The sequence below is a fragment of the Balaenoptera ricei genome, chromosome X, assembly GCF_028023285.1.
Source record: "Balaenoptera ricei isolate mBalRic1 chromosome X, mBalRic1.hap2, whole genome shotgun sequence".
Taxonomy (NCBI): Eukaryota; Metazoa; Chordata; class Mammalia; order Artiodactyla; family Balaenopteridae; genus Balaenoptera; species Balaenoptera ricei.
In genome coordinates this window covers 44,507,233-44,522,805 of record NC_082660.1, presented here as the reverse complement: position 1 = coordinate 44,522,805, position 15,573 = coordinate 44,507,233, and the positions used below count along the sequence as shown (strand labels likewise).

At 56.5% G+C, this 15,573-nt stretch overlaps 1 protein-coding gene across 6 annotated transcripts; it reads right to left on the bottom strand.

Annotated features, from left to right (window-relative positions):
* Window positions 1-313: 313 nt before the first annotated feature.
* On the bottom strand, window positions 314-15,135 carry CCDC120 (coiled-coil domain containing 120). Of its 6 annotated transcripts, XM_059911520.1 has the most exons (12): window positions 14,834-15,135; window positions 11,658-11,753; window positions 10,721-10,884; window positions 7,418-7,460; window positions 7,102-7,192; window positions 6,826-6,959; window positions 6,020-6,160; window positions 5,363-5,666; window positions 4,954-5,016; window positions 4,479-4,653; window positions 4,249-4,347; window positions 1,376-2,908 (listed from the first exon to the last, which is right to left on the bottom strand). In XM_059911520.1, exons 5-12 carry the CDS (start codon window positions 7,148-7,150, stop codon window positions 1,972-1,974), a joined length of 1,902 nt encoding a protein of 633 aa, XP_059767503.1. In that variant the 5' UTR covers window positions 7,151-7,192; window positions 7,418-7,460; window positions 10,721-10,884; window positions 11,658-11,753; window positions 14,834-15,135; the 3' UTR covers window positions 1,376-1,971. The 6 variants fall into 6 exon arrangements, with proteins under 6 accessions (XP_059767506.1, XP_059767503.1, XP_059767502.1 ...); XM_059911523.1 differs by lacking the exons at window positions 10,721-10,884; window positions 11,658-11,753; window positions 14,834-15,135 and adding an exon at window positions 9,981-10,357 and having other exon boundaries at window positions 314-1,493; window positions 1,994-2,908; window positions 7,311-7,460; XM_059911519.1 differs by lacking the exon at window positions 11,658-11,753 and having other exon boundaries at window positions 7,361-7,460.
* Window positions 15,136-15,573: the final 438 nt, after the last annotated feature.

The window sequence follows — 15,573 nt, the reverse complement described above, 5'->3', positions numbered from 1 at the left end:
TGGGCTGAAGGACGAGCTCTCAGTTCCTTTCTTGAACCTATTACCTCTAGGGTGGCATTAACACACAAGGGAGTTAAGGGCACGGAGTGTTTGCTGCCAGCATTTGTATTACTAAGGGCTCTTGGCTAGGAATCTGAGCACGGACAGGCAAAGAAGTTGCCCCACATCACAAAGCAAGTAAAACCAAAGCAGATGACATTATCACAGGCTGTTTCCATGGTGCTATATTTTTTTTTCTTGTAAAAATACATTATCTAGTCTTAGCTAAAGATGTGGGCCCCCAAGGCAAGGCAGACAGGGAAGCAATGCACTGTTTCAGTTTACACATTTATTATAGAAATCCCCTTCCAGTGTGGGTAGTGTCTTGGACCCAGATCCATTAGTACAAAAAGAAAAGTTTAACACTAGGTAAAGGGGGTAGGGGAACCCCCAGCTCCAGAAAGCCACAGACAGGTATCATAGAAAACACAGCTTGTGTGGATTGGTTTAAAAAGTGGTGGATGGAAGGAAAGCCAAGGAAGGTGTGACATAACCCATGGCGAGACGTCACTTGAGGATTTCATTGTCATCTACCAGACGCCAGGTTCCACCACCGCCACATCCCAGGACACAACACACCCAATGGTTCTGCCCTTTGGTCCTCCTGCGGGGCCTCCTGATTGGGGATAGTCGGGGCAGAGGAGGCTGCCGCCAAAGGCTGGGCCATCTCACTCTGTGGGCAGAGGCAGCGGGCACAGAGAGGCAGACAGGGACTGGGGCGCCTTCAGGCACCCTGGGGGAGGGAAAATGAACGCAAGCCCCCCACCCAGACTTCAGTCCTTCCAAATGTGGGCAGAGACTTCATTCCTTCCAAATGTGGGCACCTCCCCAAGAAAAACTGCCCCAGTGGGGGGTGGCAGGGAGTTCTGTTCACACTGGAGTCTCCTGGCTGCCCCAAACTGGGCCCTGAGACCCTATATGGTCCGTTTTGTGGAGGGGGCTCCTGAATGGAACAGGCTGGGCACGGGGACAGGAACGAACCCAACCAGGACGAGATCACAGTTTCCTTTTTTATAAAACGTCTAGTGTTGAGGGAAGACAGTGAATACCTAGATCACAACTGTAAACAGAAATGGAGGAAGGGGCTTGGAGTCCCCATTACATCATCCCCTCCCCTCTCTTTTAAGCTGGCGGAGGGCCCCCAGTCCCCAGCACAGCGTGAGAGGAGACACAGGGTGTCAGACACCTTCGTGGGCCCACGGGGAGCCAGGGGCCCTGGAAGATCACGTTGGTGCCCCCCAGGACCGAGAGCAGCCACACCCCAGGGCTCAGCGAGGTCAGCTGTGTGCTCCCCAGACTGAAGTCATACCCAGGCCAACAAGGGGCATATGAGGAGGGGTCAGACCAGTGTCCCCGGGGTCTGGGGGTCAGAACCGGAGGACTGCTCCCCCTCTAGCGTCAGGTCACTTAAACGAGCGCTCAGCTCCGGGGGGTACAGGAAGTCCGCGTAGTATCTTTAGAAGGGGTAGCAGGAATCCGGAGGACAGGGTGGGAAGACAGAGGAGAGAGGAAAAGACGGACAAGACACAGAAAGAGAGAGGAAAAGAGGCTCGTTAAAGAGGTGGAGGCAGGCACAGGACAGCACCTTTAGGCTCACAAGCGTGGGGCGTGGTGAAAAGAGGAAGAGAAAGGCAAGGGGCACAGGACGTCCCTTCCTCCCAGCACCCTAGTTTCAAGGCTCATTTTCAGCTGACATGCACTGGTTGTTCAAATATTAAAATTCTTGTATTAGCTTGGTGAAGAACTGCTGCTACCAGGACCCAAGATACCCCTCCACCGAGACCCCACGGACTAATGCGAGTCAGGCAGGGCCCAATGACCCCGGGCCAAGGCTGCAGCTACTTCTCTCGTGGTCCATGTCATTAACTACCATGACTAGCCGGCTCCCTGGCCTGGACACCTTTGCCATCTGCCTCAAGAGACCCCTACCCATCAGTAAAAGCACCCCCCATACCTGCCGGAGACAGGGGGCGCCGTGAAACTCCTTGAGTGCGGGAGTGGCGCCTGGCTGGGGGCCCCATACAGCGCCTGGCCCACCTCATAGCAGCGGGCATGGAGGAAGGGCGGGTGCTGCGGGCCCATGTGGGGGAGCCCAGGCCGGCGCTGGGGCCCTGTGGCCAGTCCCGAGTTCCGGATGTACCAGTCCCGCAGCCCCTCCAGGGCAAGGTTCTTGTGGCCGCTGCGCTCACCAGCTGGGGGGATACGGGCGGGTGGGGGCATCCACAGCAGAGGGCTGGGATGCACCTCTGGGCCCTCAGCGGCCTCCAGGGGCAGGCCACAGGGCTTGGTGCGGGTGGCACGGCTGTGGGGGTCCTTGCTGCGGAGGAGGGGGCTGCTGCCGTCAGCTGCATACACAGGTGGTGGGCCTGGGAGCATGGCGAGGAGCCCATCCCGGCGGGAGAGGGGTCCTGGGACCTCAGCTGCGGGCAGCAGCTCCCCCCAGCCTGTCCCGCCGCCACCGCGGGGCAGGCCCCGGTCCAGGGAGTAGTCCAAGAGGAAGTCCCCACACACAGGCGGGAGCCGGGGGACCCCGCGGGAGGCAGGGGCGGCTGAGCTGGGCCGGGCGGCCCGGGGAGGGTCTGGGGGGCCAGCTGTGTGGGAGGAGAAGGCAGGAGTTGGTTGGGGGCGCTCATATAGCACCTCACTGCTCTTGCAGACTGGGGGACCAGCGGCAGGGGGAACCAGAGGCGCAGGCGGGGAGCCAGCTCCCCCACTAGCTGCCCGGTCCACCAGCAGGGCCTCGGAGCTATTGCTGCGGCGGGTGCGAGCTGCGAAGAGGGAGGCACGGTCGGAGACAGGGTCCGCCCGGGGGAAGCCCATCTGGGAGTCCTGGCTGCCGGACCACTGGCGAGAATGGAGGCCTTCAGGTCTGGGGGAGCAGAGGTGGGGGTGATGGGAGAAGGGTCAGAAATATCAGGGAGATGGGATGAGTGCCCTCCCTATCCTGCCTCTCTCTGAGCCTTCACTTCCACACCTCCAAAATAGGCCCAGGATTAGAAGCTGTGTGTATAAAGGTGAAAGGTAGTGGCATGTAAAGAGCAGCAGAGGTTCTGCCACGGACTGGGGAGCAGAGGGGTTAAAAACGTATGGGGGTGCCTGGGACTGTTAGCTCCGAGGGAGATGTAAGTGTGTGTAGGGCTCAAGAGGAAATGCTAGCAGGGGAGGGCGGAGGGCTCTTGCTAACACATCTGACCCCTCATCCCCTGCTAGGGTGCTTCTCAGGGCTCCCCGCCTCCTCTAACATGAGGTCCTAAACCTTCGGCCAGGAATTCAAGACCCTTCCTGAATTCTCTGTCCCATCATGTGTATGAACCACCCAAAACTATCATCCCAACAGCCACTATTCATAGAATGCAAGTGTCACAAGGATGGGGACTTTGTTCTGTTCACAGCCCAGAAAAAGTAGGCACTTAGTAAGTACATACTTGTTTAAGAAGTAGTAGAGTACCGTGGTTAAAAGCACGGACTCTTGAGTCAAACTTGCCTGGATTCAAATACCAGGTCTTCAGTTTACTAGCAAGTTACTTAACCTCTCTGTGTCTCAGTTTCCTCATCTCTAAAATGGGAATAATAATAGCACCTACGTCACAGGGATGTTGTGACAATTAAATGAGTTTGATACCAAGTAAAGCACTGATTCCTAGCAGATGGTAGGTACGCAGTACATGTTAACCAGAACTCATTTATGCCTACAGTATCTTCCACAGGCAGATATTATTATCCCCATTTCACAAATGAGGAGACAAAGATTCAGAGAAGGGAAATGACTTGCCCAAAATGCACAGAAAAGCCCATTCTCAAACTTTGGTGCTTCTGCCCCAAATCCCCACCCCCTTCTCCACCAAGACAACTCCTATTCACCTTTCAAAACCCAGCCTTTCTTTTCTTTTCTTTTTTTTCTTTTGGTCAATTAAAAAAATTTTATTTATAATGTGACATTACACATATACACATATGGCATATTCCAAAAGGTGTTTTACCTATATTTCTTTATCATGCAATAGGGTGCATTATGAACAAAAGTTCTGAAACTAAAATAAAATTCTTGCGTTTTCATACAACCTACATAGAAAACCAGAATAAAACTGATAGATTTAAAGGCCAGTCTTTCATGTCCCACACCCTTTGATAATGCTCTCCCCAACACCCCCAGTTAGAACTACCGGTTCCCTCCTTTGGCCTTCAATCTCACCCTCAGAGTCCACTTACTTGCAGAGCTGGGGGCCAGCGCCCCGGGTGAGGACAGGGGTGGCAGGCACACTTCGCCCCTCAAAACTGGAGGCACTCCTGGGCAGCGAGCGTGTGGGGCTAGACAGAGACAAGCAGGCCCAGGTCGGGGTCCAGGTTAGAGACCGTACCTAGCAGCAGGCCCTCCTGCCAGCCCAGGCTCAGCTCCCACTCCTGGCTCCTGGGGAAGGAGGGGAGGGGCTCACCCTCACCTGGTGGGGCTGGCCACAGAGTTCCGCCGGCTCTTCAGATCCCCATAAAGATCCGACGGGGGTGGTTTCCACGGGGTTCGCCGCTCAGGGCTGCCCCCAGATACTGCCCGCAGCTGGTCCCAGGCCTTCGGTGGTGAAGGGCGCTCAGCCAGAGGGAAGCAGCCACGGGGCTCCTCTGGGTGGAAGGGAGAAAGTGGGGGAGAATTCAATGGGAGGGTGCCTGAAGGGTTGTGGGCAAAGCAAAGGGCAGGGGCTAGGGAGGTAGGGAGGGGCAGAGGGCTAAGCAGGTAGGACAGGCTGAGGAAGAGCTAAGGGATGAGGCAGGAACTGGGGCTGATGGGGCGGGGCAGGGGGATTGAAGCAAAGAAAATGGGGGCTCCACAGGAGGATGGGTCATGGCTAAAGAGGAGCTGAAGAGGGAGGGTGGGGGCTAAGCATCAAAAGATGGGTGGATTTGGGGGACAGGGGTCCTCACCATTATCATGGCTGGCCCCAGACTCTGAGAGGGAGCTGCTCTCCGAGTGCAGAACTACGTCTTCTACAGGTAAGAAGGGGAGACCCAGGCCTATCAATGCAAGGTCTGGGTGCCATCCCCTTACACCACTGGGCCGTCTCCTCCCCATCCCGTACACTTCCCAAGAATCCACCTTTACCTAAATCCAAGACCACCAGAGGCTTGGTTCCTCACTTTCCTGATGCCTATTCCCAATGGCCCCACCCTTGCCCAGGAGCCAGTTTACACAATTCGTCTTACTGGTAGGGCCCCTTAAGTTCTGCCTACCTCCCACTTTTCACTGGCTGCTCACCCACTCCACCTCTACCATGTCCCTTAGCCAATGCCCACCTTCCTGCTTTCATCGGTGGGGTGACAGGGCCTGGCTCACCTTGGCTGAGCTGGGTGAGGCGCGTGCCCAGGCAGACTCCCTGGGCAGTGATAACTGTCCCAGCGGACAGCGGCAGGGGCTGGGGCGGCGGGATCCCCGGGAGACCCAGGTGGGCCCGGACGTCCCCGAGCTGCTCCTCCAGCTCATGCAGCCTCCGCAAAGCATCTGCCTGGACCTGGCGCCGACGTCGGCGCTGCTCGGCGCTGAGCTCAGGGGCCAAGGCCAGGCGGCGGGCAGCTGCCGCAATCTGCTGCTGCACTGACACTTCGCGCTCCAGGGCCTCGAGCGCCAGCTCCTGCGGGGACTACCCAAGAGGGTGGGACAGGACCAAATGTTGGAAATGGAAATGGCCAAGCACCAGGACCAAGTGGTGGCAAAGCCCAGCTACGCTGGAGGCGGGGCCTGCCCCTCCTGGGGGTGGCCTATTCTCCCTCTGGGGGCAGGGCCTGTGTGGATTAGGGCTGGGTCTCTTCATCTTCCTGGGGGTGAGAGGCCTATCCTGACAGGGACCAGCATCCTCTCTCAGACCTGGAACCCACCTCCCTCAAGCTCCTTCCCTCCTCACCTTAGCTTCTCCTCCCCCTGCTGCAACCCGCTCTCGGCTTCCTCCGGGCTCCTGTCCCACCCCCATGTTGCTCTGCACGCCCATCTGCTCACCTTGGCAGGGCACAAGGAGTGGTGTGCTGGATTGGGGTGCGGTGGAGGGTAGGCGCGGGCTGCAGGGGGCCGCCGGCGGACCAACTGGGGCCGTTCACCAGGCTCCAGTGGGCACTCGGGGGGCAGCTGGCCAGTCAGCTCCTGGGCGGGGGCAGGGGTCAGAGACTACCAAGTGTTAGTTGGGGGGATGTGGCAAAGCAGTAACGACCCCCGAAGGTGCAGAAGTCCTACTAGGAGCCCAGCCCTGCTCAGCACCCATGCCTGTTATTTCTCTTCCTCCTCCCAATTCTCCACCAGGTGGGTATGCAGCAGAGACTCTCAGCGCCTCAGTGGCCCAAGTCCCCAGGGCAGTGGGCACGGGAGGCAGGGAGACCTGCTTTGGAATACAGAATTTCATAGTTTTTATAAAGGTGACACCATCTGTACACTGCATATTATATGACATTCCCTTCAGGGCGTGGGCTGCATGCTCTGAACTGCATTATTATTTCTGGCAAACTGTGTGGTCATTCACAGCAAGGGGGATAAATCGAAACTATAAATCACCCCGTGTCAGTTCAGGTCAGGTTTCACTGCCAAGTTTTGGAAATAACTTGTTTTGTTCTGTTTTTGAGTTTTTTTGGATTTCAAATTGTTGATAGGGGATGGTGGCAAAATATCACCATATTTTATTGATTCTAAGACATGCAAGCTGAGCTTTGGGGAATCTACAGCTCAGACAAGTGGCTCAGCAATCACCACCGCAGTCTGCCTACCTCGTGCCTGTTCCTCCCCCCGCACCGACACCCTTAGGGTCCGGCCCTCACCGCCTCCTGGAGACACACTTTTCGTAGCTCCTGAAGTTTCAGGCTCAGGGCCTCCTGCAGGGTCCGCTGACGGTCGAGCAGCCCCCGCAGACGCTCTGACTTCACCTGGGGGGCAGCCTCTCCAAACAGGGCAGCTGGACACAGAGGGAGCAAAGATCGGGGGGCAATCAGGGCAGCCTGGGGCAGCTGTGGGGCCAGGGACCAACCCTTCCCAAGTGGGCAGGTGGTGACTCAGAGCAGGGGAGGAGGCAGCAGGAGGGGGAACCAGATACTAACCTGAGGCACTGAAGGTGGGAGAGCTGATCAGCTGACCTTTGACTTCCATCCTGGTGCCGTCAAGAGGCTGTGGCTGATGGCTGGACAAGGCCTAGCAGTGATGCACGGGAGCCACTGAGGAAGCACATCCGGTGTGCACCGCCAACCTCTCCCTCTACCCAGGTTCCCACACCCCAGCTGGGAATAAGGGGTACCCTGACCCCGCCCACCTGCTTGGCCTGCCCTCTGAGAATCTGTGTCAGTGTCAAGGCCCTGGTACCTTGGTTCCCTTCCCATTGAGTGGGAGCACAGCAAGTGGGGAGCTGGGCGGACTTACAATGCCTCCTCAGAGGCCCATGGGCCACAGTCAGGAGTCTTGCCTGGGAAGGGAGAATTAATGGTACAGATTCAACCAACTACAAGAACAGTAGGCATTTATTAAGCACCTGGGTGCCTGGAACAGTTACCTTCTATGCCACATTTAATCTTCACAACCACCCTGTGATGGCAGTTCTGTGATTATTATTACCCCCATTTTAGAGATGAGGAGAGTAAGACACAAAGAGGTGAAATAACCTGCCCTTAGCTACGGATGTAGCCAGGCCCACCCCTCCGGTCCAACACTCCCCCTTACTAGAGGTGCTGAACCCCACCAATCCCTCATAAGCTCCCAGCCCATCAGGCCGCCAGGCCTTTGCACAGGCTGCCGCTGCTGTCCAAAGTGCACTTTTCACCTCTCGCCACTCCAGCCCCTGGTTGTCTCTTACATTCTGGGGCTTCAGTGTCACTTCCAGAGGTGGGCCCCCGCATTATGTCCCCTCACAACTGCTGTCAAACAAGACTGTGCCTCCCTTGTACATTTATGAGGACAGAAAATGTATCAGTATCTCTGGCACTCAGAACACTTCTGTGCACACAGCAAGTGCTCAATGAAAGTCTGCTGGGTGAATAAAAGAATGACTGTGGTCTGTGGGTCGCTACTTGTCCCAACTCTATCCCGCGGCCCTGGTGCGGCAGGGAGAGCGTTCACTTGGCCTCAGGACCCCTCCGGCCCCTCCCCGCACGCCAGCCTGTCCTGCACCCGGCACAGGGAAGTCAGCCTGCTGGGACTGGGAGTGGCAGAGCCCACAGCTGCAGATAACAAGCTGACTGCCTCCTGCCTCCTTCTCTGCCCCCAGACACCCTGGCTGACCATGGAGCCGGCCCTGGCTGGCTGCCAGCCCTGCCCTCATCCCTTCCTCTGGAGTTTGCTCCCTCCGTCCCACAGCCTGCTCAGTCCCCAGCTGGGCAGCCAGGTGACATCACCTCCCACCACCTGGCCTGACCTCGGTGGCAGGCGATTGGGAGGACCTCATGAGGCCACAGAGGTCCCATCCCCACCTACCTCGCACTTTGTCATGACATGGTGGCCAGGTGTGAAGACCCAGGCAGCCACGGAGGGGTGGGTTCAAGCCCCTTCCCCATCTATGCATTGGGGGTGTGGCCAAGCTGCTAATAGGGTGCCACCAGCTTCTCGGCAGTCCTCCCACCCACCCCATGGGGGCTGTGCCCCTCCCACAAAGCAGGGGTTCCTTGTCCTCAACATCAGGGGCGGGGTCAGTCCCTAAAGCCGTTTTGCACATCCAGGCAGCAGCATGTGCTCTGCAGAGGTGCTCACATGCCCTCACCACCCCCCTCCAAGGTCTGACATTACCCGGCAAGGCAGGCTTTCCTTGAGGTCCCAGCTTAGCCTCCTCTGCCCCTCGGCTCCTGGGGTTCCTTCTTCCCCAGCCCCCATTTGGGTTTGAGGAACTCTAAACCTTCCTCCACCTCAACAGGAACCTCAACTCCTCCCCAGTGGGCCCGTTCACCAGGATTGGTCCCACATCCCACACTGGGATGCCTCGAGCCTTCCTTCCCTGGGAGCTCGTGGCATCCTGGAAGTCCACCTGGGGTATAGGCAGGAACCCCGACTCCACCCTGTCAGCCTGACCTCGGGGACATAGCTAGGGCCTGAGTCATGGGGTCATCGGGCAGGGTCCACGCTCCACACCCCCAACACGCTCACACCCGCTCCCAAGCCTCTGCCTCTGCTCACCTACCCTCCGCATATTGGCCTGGGGTCCTGGGACTGCCTGGTTCCCACCCAAAGATGGTGAGAAGGGGGAATCCCAGCAGTCCCCTCCCCAACACACCCACACACCAGCCCTTGGGTCTCCCCACTGGTGACCCCGTGGCCCCGTCCCGTCCCAGGATGGGCTGCAGCAAGAGAGCTGCAGAGGGCACCCCCCACACCCAGAGGCGGGCCCAGCAGGTTTTTCAGGTCTGCCCTTCTGACACCACAGCCGAGAAAGAAATTCCTGGCTGTAATGACTGTTTACAACCAAGACACCTCACCTGGGTGGCACCCCAACACCTCAGTGGGACCCCCATTTCCACATCACGCCACCTTCGGAGCAAATACAAACTCCCAATGCCTGGGCCTGTTCCCCACACCGCCCCAGAGGTCCTCTCCCCCCGCCCACACTCTAGGGGAACAGTGTGGAGGACCAGGCAGGTGCCGGCAAGTAGTTTCTCAACAGCCCAGTCTGGGCTTTCTAGGGGGCTGGGCCCCAGGTTGAAGGAGGGCAGAGGCTACCCCTGCAGGGGAGGAAGGGGGAGAGGAAGGAGCGGGGAGCAGAGAAGGGGGACGCTGGCTTCTCTTCTCCCCCATCCCTTCCCCTCGTCCACTTCCGGCAAGGAATCGGCTTCATGCCAGGAAAGAAAATTGGACATTTTAGGCTTCGCCCCTCTAGCCAGGCCGTCCTACCTCGCTGTGCCTCTCACAGAGACCTAGCTGCCTCCCACAGGGAACTTCAGCACACCCTGTGCCCTTCTCCCCCGACCCCTCGCCCCTGGGCCCATTGTTCCCAGGTGCTCACCAATGCCAGAGCAGAGAGGTGCTGTGGGGTGGCCTCAGGTACCTCAAAAAAAATAGTTGTCTCAACCAGGCCCTGCTCCGGCTGGTAGTGGCAATAAGCGGGTGAGCGCAGTGGCGGATGCCTAGGCCGCCTCCCACTAGGCAATGGCCCAGCCTACCTGGCCAGGGACTGGGCCGGCCCATACCTTTTAACCCTTGCCTGCCTGACACCAGGGCTCCGGCCACCCTTAGGAGCTGTCTTGGAGCCAAGTCCCCTCAGGGTGTCCAGCACGGCCAAGAAGAGAGCCCGGACCTCCCCCCTCACCCCATACACCTAACAGAGGATTGAGGAAGAAGGGCTAAGGGTCGTGGGAGCGGCGACTGCCTCTGGTGCTGCCCAAGTACCCAGATCAGACCCTGCCCACCCTAGGGTACTACCTGGGAGCCAAGGGATGGAGGTCTGGGGAGTTGTAAGCACAGGAGAGGACTTGGGGTATCTCGGGTGTGCGTCTCTTGGCAGCACTCCACGTTCCTGACACCCCTACCCTTTCCTCCCAGGGCAAGGCAGGGGTGGGAGAAGGTCTTAGGGCAATTCCCACCCTCACTGGGGTAATAGTTTCCCAAGTTGGGACAGACAAGGTCCACTTTTCTAAGGAGAGACCATGTCTCAAGACCCTACCACCTTCTGCAGCTTCAGAAGAAATCATCCCAGCAAACGGAAGAAACACACTGGTGGTTTAACCCCTCCTGACCCCTACAAACCTGGGAGGATGGCACAGACCCAGCTCCTCATAGCCAGCTTGGAGAGATGAAAGCTGGGGCTCGCAGAGGTGAAGAGGCCCGATTCTGATCACAGAGGCATGAGAGCAGGTAGAATCAGAACTCAGGGGGCTGGGTCCTGGGTTGCAAGTTGACAGAGGCAACTCCTGCAAGGGAGGAGGAGTGGGAAACGGGGCTCATGCTTCTTCACATCCAGGCTGGGTCTCCCCAGTTCCTCCCCCCACCTCCTGGGGCATTTCTGGCCAGAAGTCAAGGAAATGGAGGGCTCTGAGTCTCTGTGATGTACTGTTTCCCCACCACCACCACCTGGGCTTTGGGCCTGCCCCGGCACACACCACACATCTTGAGCTCCATTTGGGACCATCTGCTCTGTGACCTCAGGGCCCAAGCCCAAACCAGGCCCCGACAGCAGCCCACGCCAAGATGTGAAAGAGGAGAGTGAGGAAAGCTCCCTCTCCACTTGGCAGGTGGGCCAAGCCTGGAGAGGAACTTGCTCTGTATCAGCAACGCCCAGTGTACCCCAGTGTACGTGTTACTGAGGCTTCCCGCCACCCTGCCCACCTTTCTTGCTGGGTGTGAGATTTCCGGCACGGGACACAAAGGCCCCTTTCATCACCCCCCTTCTCCCTCCCTTCACTGCCTGGGGCTGATGGAGGCAGCAGCCACAAGGTGGGCAGCTGGGTGTTGGTGGGGAGTGTCCTCTCAGCCATGGCCTCTCCCACCTCTTGTGGGACACCAAGGAGGCTGGGAAGGGGGATGTTTATAAAATCAGAGCTGAATTCCCTGGTGGTCCAGTGGTTAGAACTCCGCACTTCCACTGCAGGGGGCATGGGTTCGATCCCTGGTCGGGGGACTAATATTCCGCAAGCTGTGTGGCACGGCCAAAAAAACCCATCAGAGCCGAGAGGGACAAGTGTACCTGGCCAGCAATGCAGATTGAGTCTCAAGGCTTAGATTTCTGCATTTGGAAAACGGGTAAACAGTGCTAACAGAGCCAATGGAGACCAAAGTAACTCTGGAAGACATTTCAAAGTGCAAGAAAACTCATACCACATCATTAACAACTGTTAATAACTACAATAATAAACTCAGGCAGAGGTGGGCTGGGGCGAGAGTAAGGAGGGAAGAGCAGGTAACTGGGTCTCTTGGGCCAGGCAAGGCGGAGTCACCCACACATATCATTGCCCTGGTCCACAGCTTTTAACAGTCTGGAAGACAACCACCTCTAAGCCCCACCCCAGCGGTGACCTGAGCCTCCTGTGGCCTCCCATAGGGCTAGCAAGTGGTGGGTCTGAGATTCAACCCAGCTCTGCCACTTCCTGGCTGTGTGACTGCTTGGACAAGTCACTCAACTTCTCTGTGCCTCAATGTCTTCATCTGTAAAATGGGGATGCTGACAGCAGTATAAAACTCACAGGGGGGCTGGGAGCATGACAGGAGCTAAGACATTCAAAGCTTGCTTAGGACAGTGCCTGGCCCATGGTAAGTGCTCAATATGTATATGTAATATGTCATACATAATTACAAGTATTCCTCCCAGTCCGAACTCAGGAATCAAATACACACACACACACACACACACACACACACACACACACACACACTTTCAGACACAGCTGGTATCCCTCAGCCTCGAAACCCTCCCTACTTGCAGCCCAGATATAGAACCCTCCTTACTTGCCAAACCAGACATATTTGAAACAGAGCTGTTTTCCCTCATTATCCAACCTCTCCCTCCTCAACATCAAAAATGCAGGAACCCCCCCCCAAAAAAATGCAGGAACCAAATATATTCAGAAAAATTGTCTGAACTCTCACTATCCAAATACAGGAACTGAATGGATTTGGATACATTTTTGAGATAGGACTGGTATCCCTCACTCTCTGAGCTTTCCTTACTCACCAGGCAAAACAGAGGAACCAAATACATTTATATAATGCTGTACCCTTACTATCCCAACTCTTGCCACTGTAGTACAGGAAAATGAATAGATTTGAATACATTTCTGAGTTAGAGCCATTATCCCTTGTTATCTGAATTCTCCCTACTCACTCTGCAAAATGCAAAAACAGAATAACTTCAGATAACTTAATATCTTTCACTGTCTGAACTATCCAAACTCTCCCTCTCGGAACCTGGGTACCAAATATACTGGGACAGTGAGGGATGTGTGTGTTGTTATTAATAGGTTTGGATACCTGTTTTGGATAAATGAAACAGGTCTGATATTTCATTATTCAAACTCTCACTATTCTCTATGAGAAATACGGTAATAAAACATAGTTGAATGACATGTTACTTCCTCACTATTCAAATTCTCTCTGTCTGTCCTCAAAATCAAGGCGATTCAGACAGTAAGAGAACTTCTTTTGTTGTTGTTGTTGTTATTGTCACTACTGGATGAGCCTGATTCTAACAGAGATCCCCCAATACACACAGACCTGCCCACAGAGGTAGGATGGACTCAGCATCAAGATTTGTACTGCTTACTGCTGACAGGAGGAGGATAAACTCCTGCCCCCATCCTACCCCTACCAAGCCCTGAAGCCTCTGGCCTAGGATGGACTTTTTTCCAGGCCAGGAAAGCAGGGATCACTGCACCTGGGATCAAGACCAGGAGATGGGGGTAACATGACCTAGAAGACTCACACATACCCCTGAGTCCCCCACCCCTACATGGGGCAGCCCCCAACCTAGCAAGGCTGGAAACATGACCCAGACCTCACAGACTCCCAGAGAGTCACTGAATAATTTAGGGTGTTCTTTCACACTTGGAGAGGGTAGCGGGCACAGGAACAGTTCCATGCCCTCCTGGGGCAGGGAGAGAAATGCAAGCTCTGTGTGAGATCACTGGGTGGGGGAAATCACATGTGAAAACTCCCTCAGCCTCACGGGGCCCACAAGGCTGCTTGCTCTTGCTCATGCTAAGAGAAGCATTTGGGATGAATTTCAGAGATAATAGGTACAGTGGAACCTCCAAGTTCATGGTCAGGGTATAATGGAACCCCTGTCCTTCTGGGCTCAGAGGAGATGGAAAGTGGGTGTTACGAAGGAGGGAGATCTGAACAGCGTGGAGGGGCATGGTAAGGGGCAAAACAGGGGGCCTGGGGTTGGGACAGAATGAAGACACAGGACAGGAAGGGGTATAAGGGACAAAACAGAATCAGAGTTGTAGGATGGAGGTCAAAAGATAAGACAGAGAAGAATCCAGGACACTGGCCAGGGGATAGGATGGACAAAGGCCAGAGAAAAAGTAGGGGACAGTAGGGGACAAAAGAGGAGGGCAGGGATCAGGGTCAGTATAAAATGGTAGTCAGAAGACATGATGGGGGCAGGCCAAGACAGCGGTTCAAGGAAGAGGATAGGGAAAAGAGCAGGTTCAGGGTGGAGGTAAGGAACAGGAAAAGACCAGGACAGAATGAGGATAGGAACGAGGACAGTGATGGGCCAAGAGAAGACAAGGGAAAACAGCATAGGTTTGGGGGCAGGGACATGGCAGGAGGCAAGAGGGACAGTCTAAAGGTGGTGGGCCAGGATGGAGTTCAGGAGACAGGAGGGGGACCCGGGGGATAGTACTGGGTGGGGAGAAAGTACATAAGTCAGAGGTCAGGAATCGGGACAGACCTGGATCAGACTGGGGTTAGGGGTACAGGACATGACTGGAAGGGGTTCAGGGACTGGACAAGAGAATAGGCAGGTCAAGCATCAGGACGGAAACCGGGGAGATCAAGACAAGGCAAGATGAGCTTCAGAGATGGAACAGGGTCAGGCAAGGATCTGGGGTCAGGTCAAGGATCCTGAGAACATAACTGGATGGGGTTTGGGGTCAGGACTGGATTTAGAGGTACAAAACAGGGGTTGAGGATCACACCAGGCCAAAATATGGTTAGGTCAGGGGTCAGACCAGAGCTCCTGGGGCCAAGACTGGCCGGGTTTCGAGGTTAAAAAAAGATGTAGCCAGGTAAGGCAGGGGTCGAGGGGGAGACCACGGAGTCAGAGGTCGGGGGTGCGCGAGCAGGTACATCGCCGGTCGGCGTTTCCGGGCCTTCACCCCACCGTCTCCTCCCTTCCAACCCCAAGCGGGCGTTACTCACCGAGGGTCCTCGCCCCGTGGCGTAGGCGGGGTCGGTGCAGGCCTGAAAGAGTGGTGGGAGCGCCCCTCCCTCGCTGCCCCCAGCTCGTTCCCGGGCTCGTGCCTACTCCCCTTCCGCGCCCTGCCCGTGGGCCGCGTTCGGCCGTGCGACTGTTAACCCTGGGGGCCAGATGGGGGGCGCGGGGAGGGTGGGAGGGTAGCAGCCGCTCGACCGAGGGCAGTGGACCCCGGCCCCCCACCTTCAACTCAAGTCTGTCCGCTCCCAGCGGCACCGCCACCTCCGCCGCTGAGCGCGAGCCTGGAGGGGCGGGGTACGGGGGGGTAGAGACAGGGGGCGGGGCGCGAGACCACAGCAGCGGCGGAGGCCAAGTGCGCAGGCGCCAGTTCGGGTCTTCGTTTTTTTTGTTGTTGTTTTTTTTTTTCTTTTTCTTTTTTTTTTCTTTCCCTGCCCTGGGAGCGCCAGGACCGAACCAGTTCGGAGCGCTTGCGCACACGCTTTCTCGAGGGCAGTGGAGCTGTCCCCTACCGAGGCCACGCCCCCTCAGTGATCAGACTAGCGCCCCTCACCCCAATTCACCGCGCAATGAACACCCAAGAACTACCCACAGACTGCCTTCTGTCAGCCACCACCACACTTCTAAATTCCCCCAACTACCCTCCGGTGCCCCAAATGCACTCCAAACCACACTCCATCATCTCCCAAATTGTATCCCCAAACTATTGTCCATTGATCCCAAAGCA

Coding starts and splice junctions, on each gene's coding strand:
- CCDC120 (XM_059911523.1), bottom strand. CDS start 7,150: ATGGAAGTCAAAGGTCAGCTGATCAGCTCTCCCACCTTCAGTGCCTCA. Junction 5,667..6,019: donor ACTCCTTGTGCCCTGCCAAG/GTGAGCAGATGG, acceptor CCTCTTGGGTAG/TCCCCGCAGGAGCTGGCGCT. Junction 4,654..4,953: donor TGGGGCCAGCCATGATAATG/GTGAGGACCCCT, acceptor CCTTCCACCCAG/AGGAGCCCCGTGGCTGCTTC.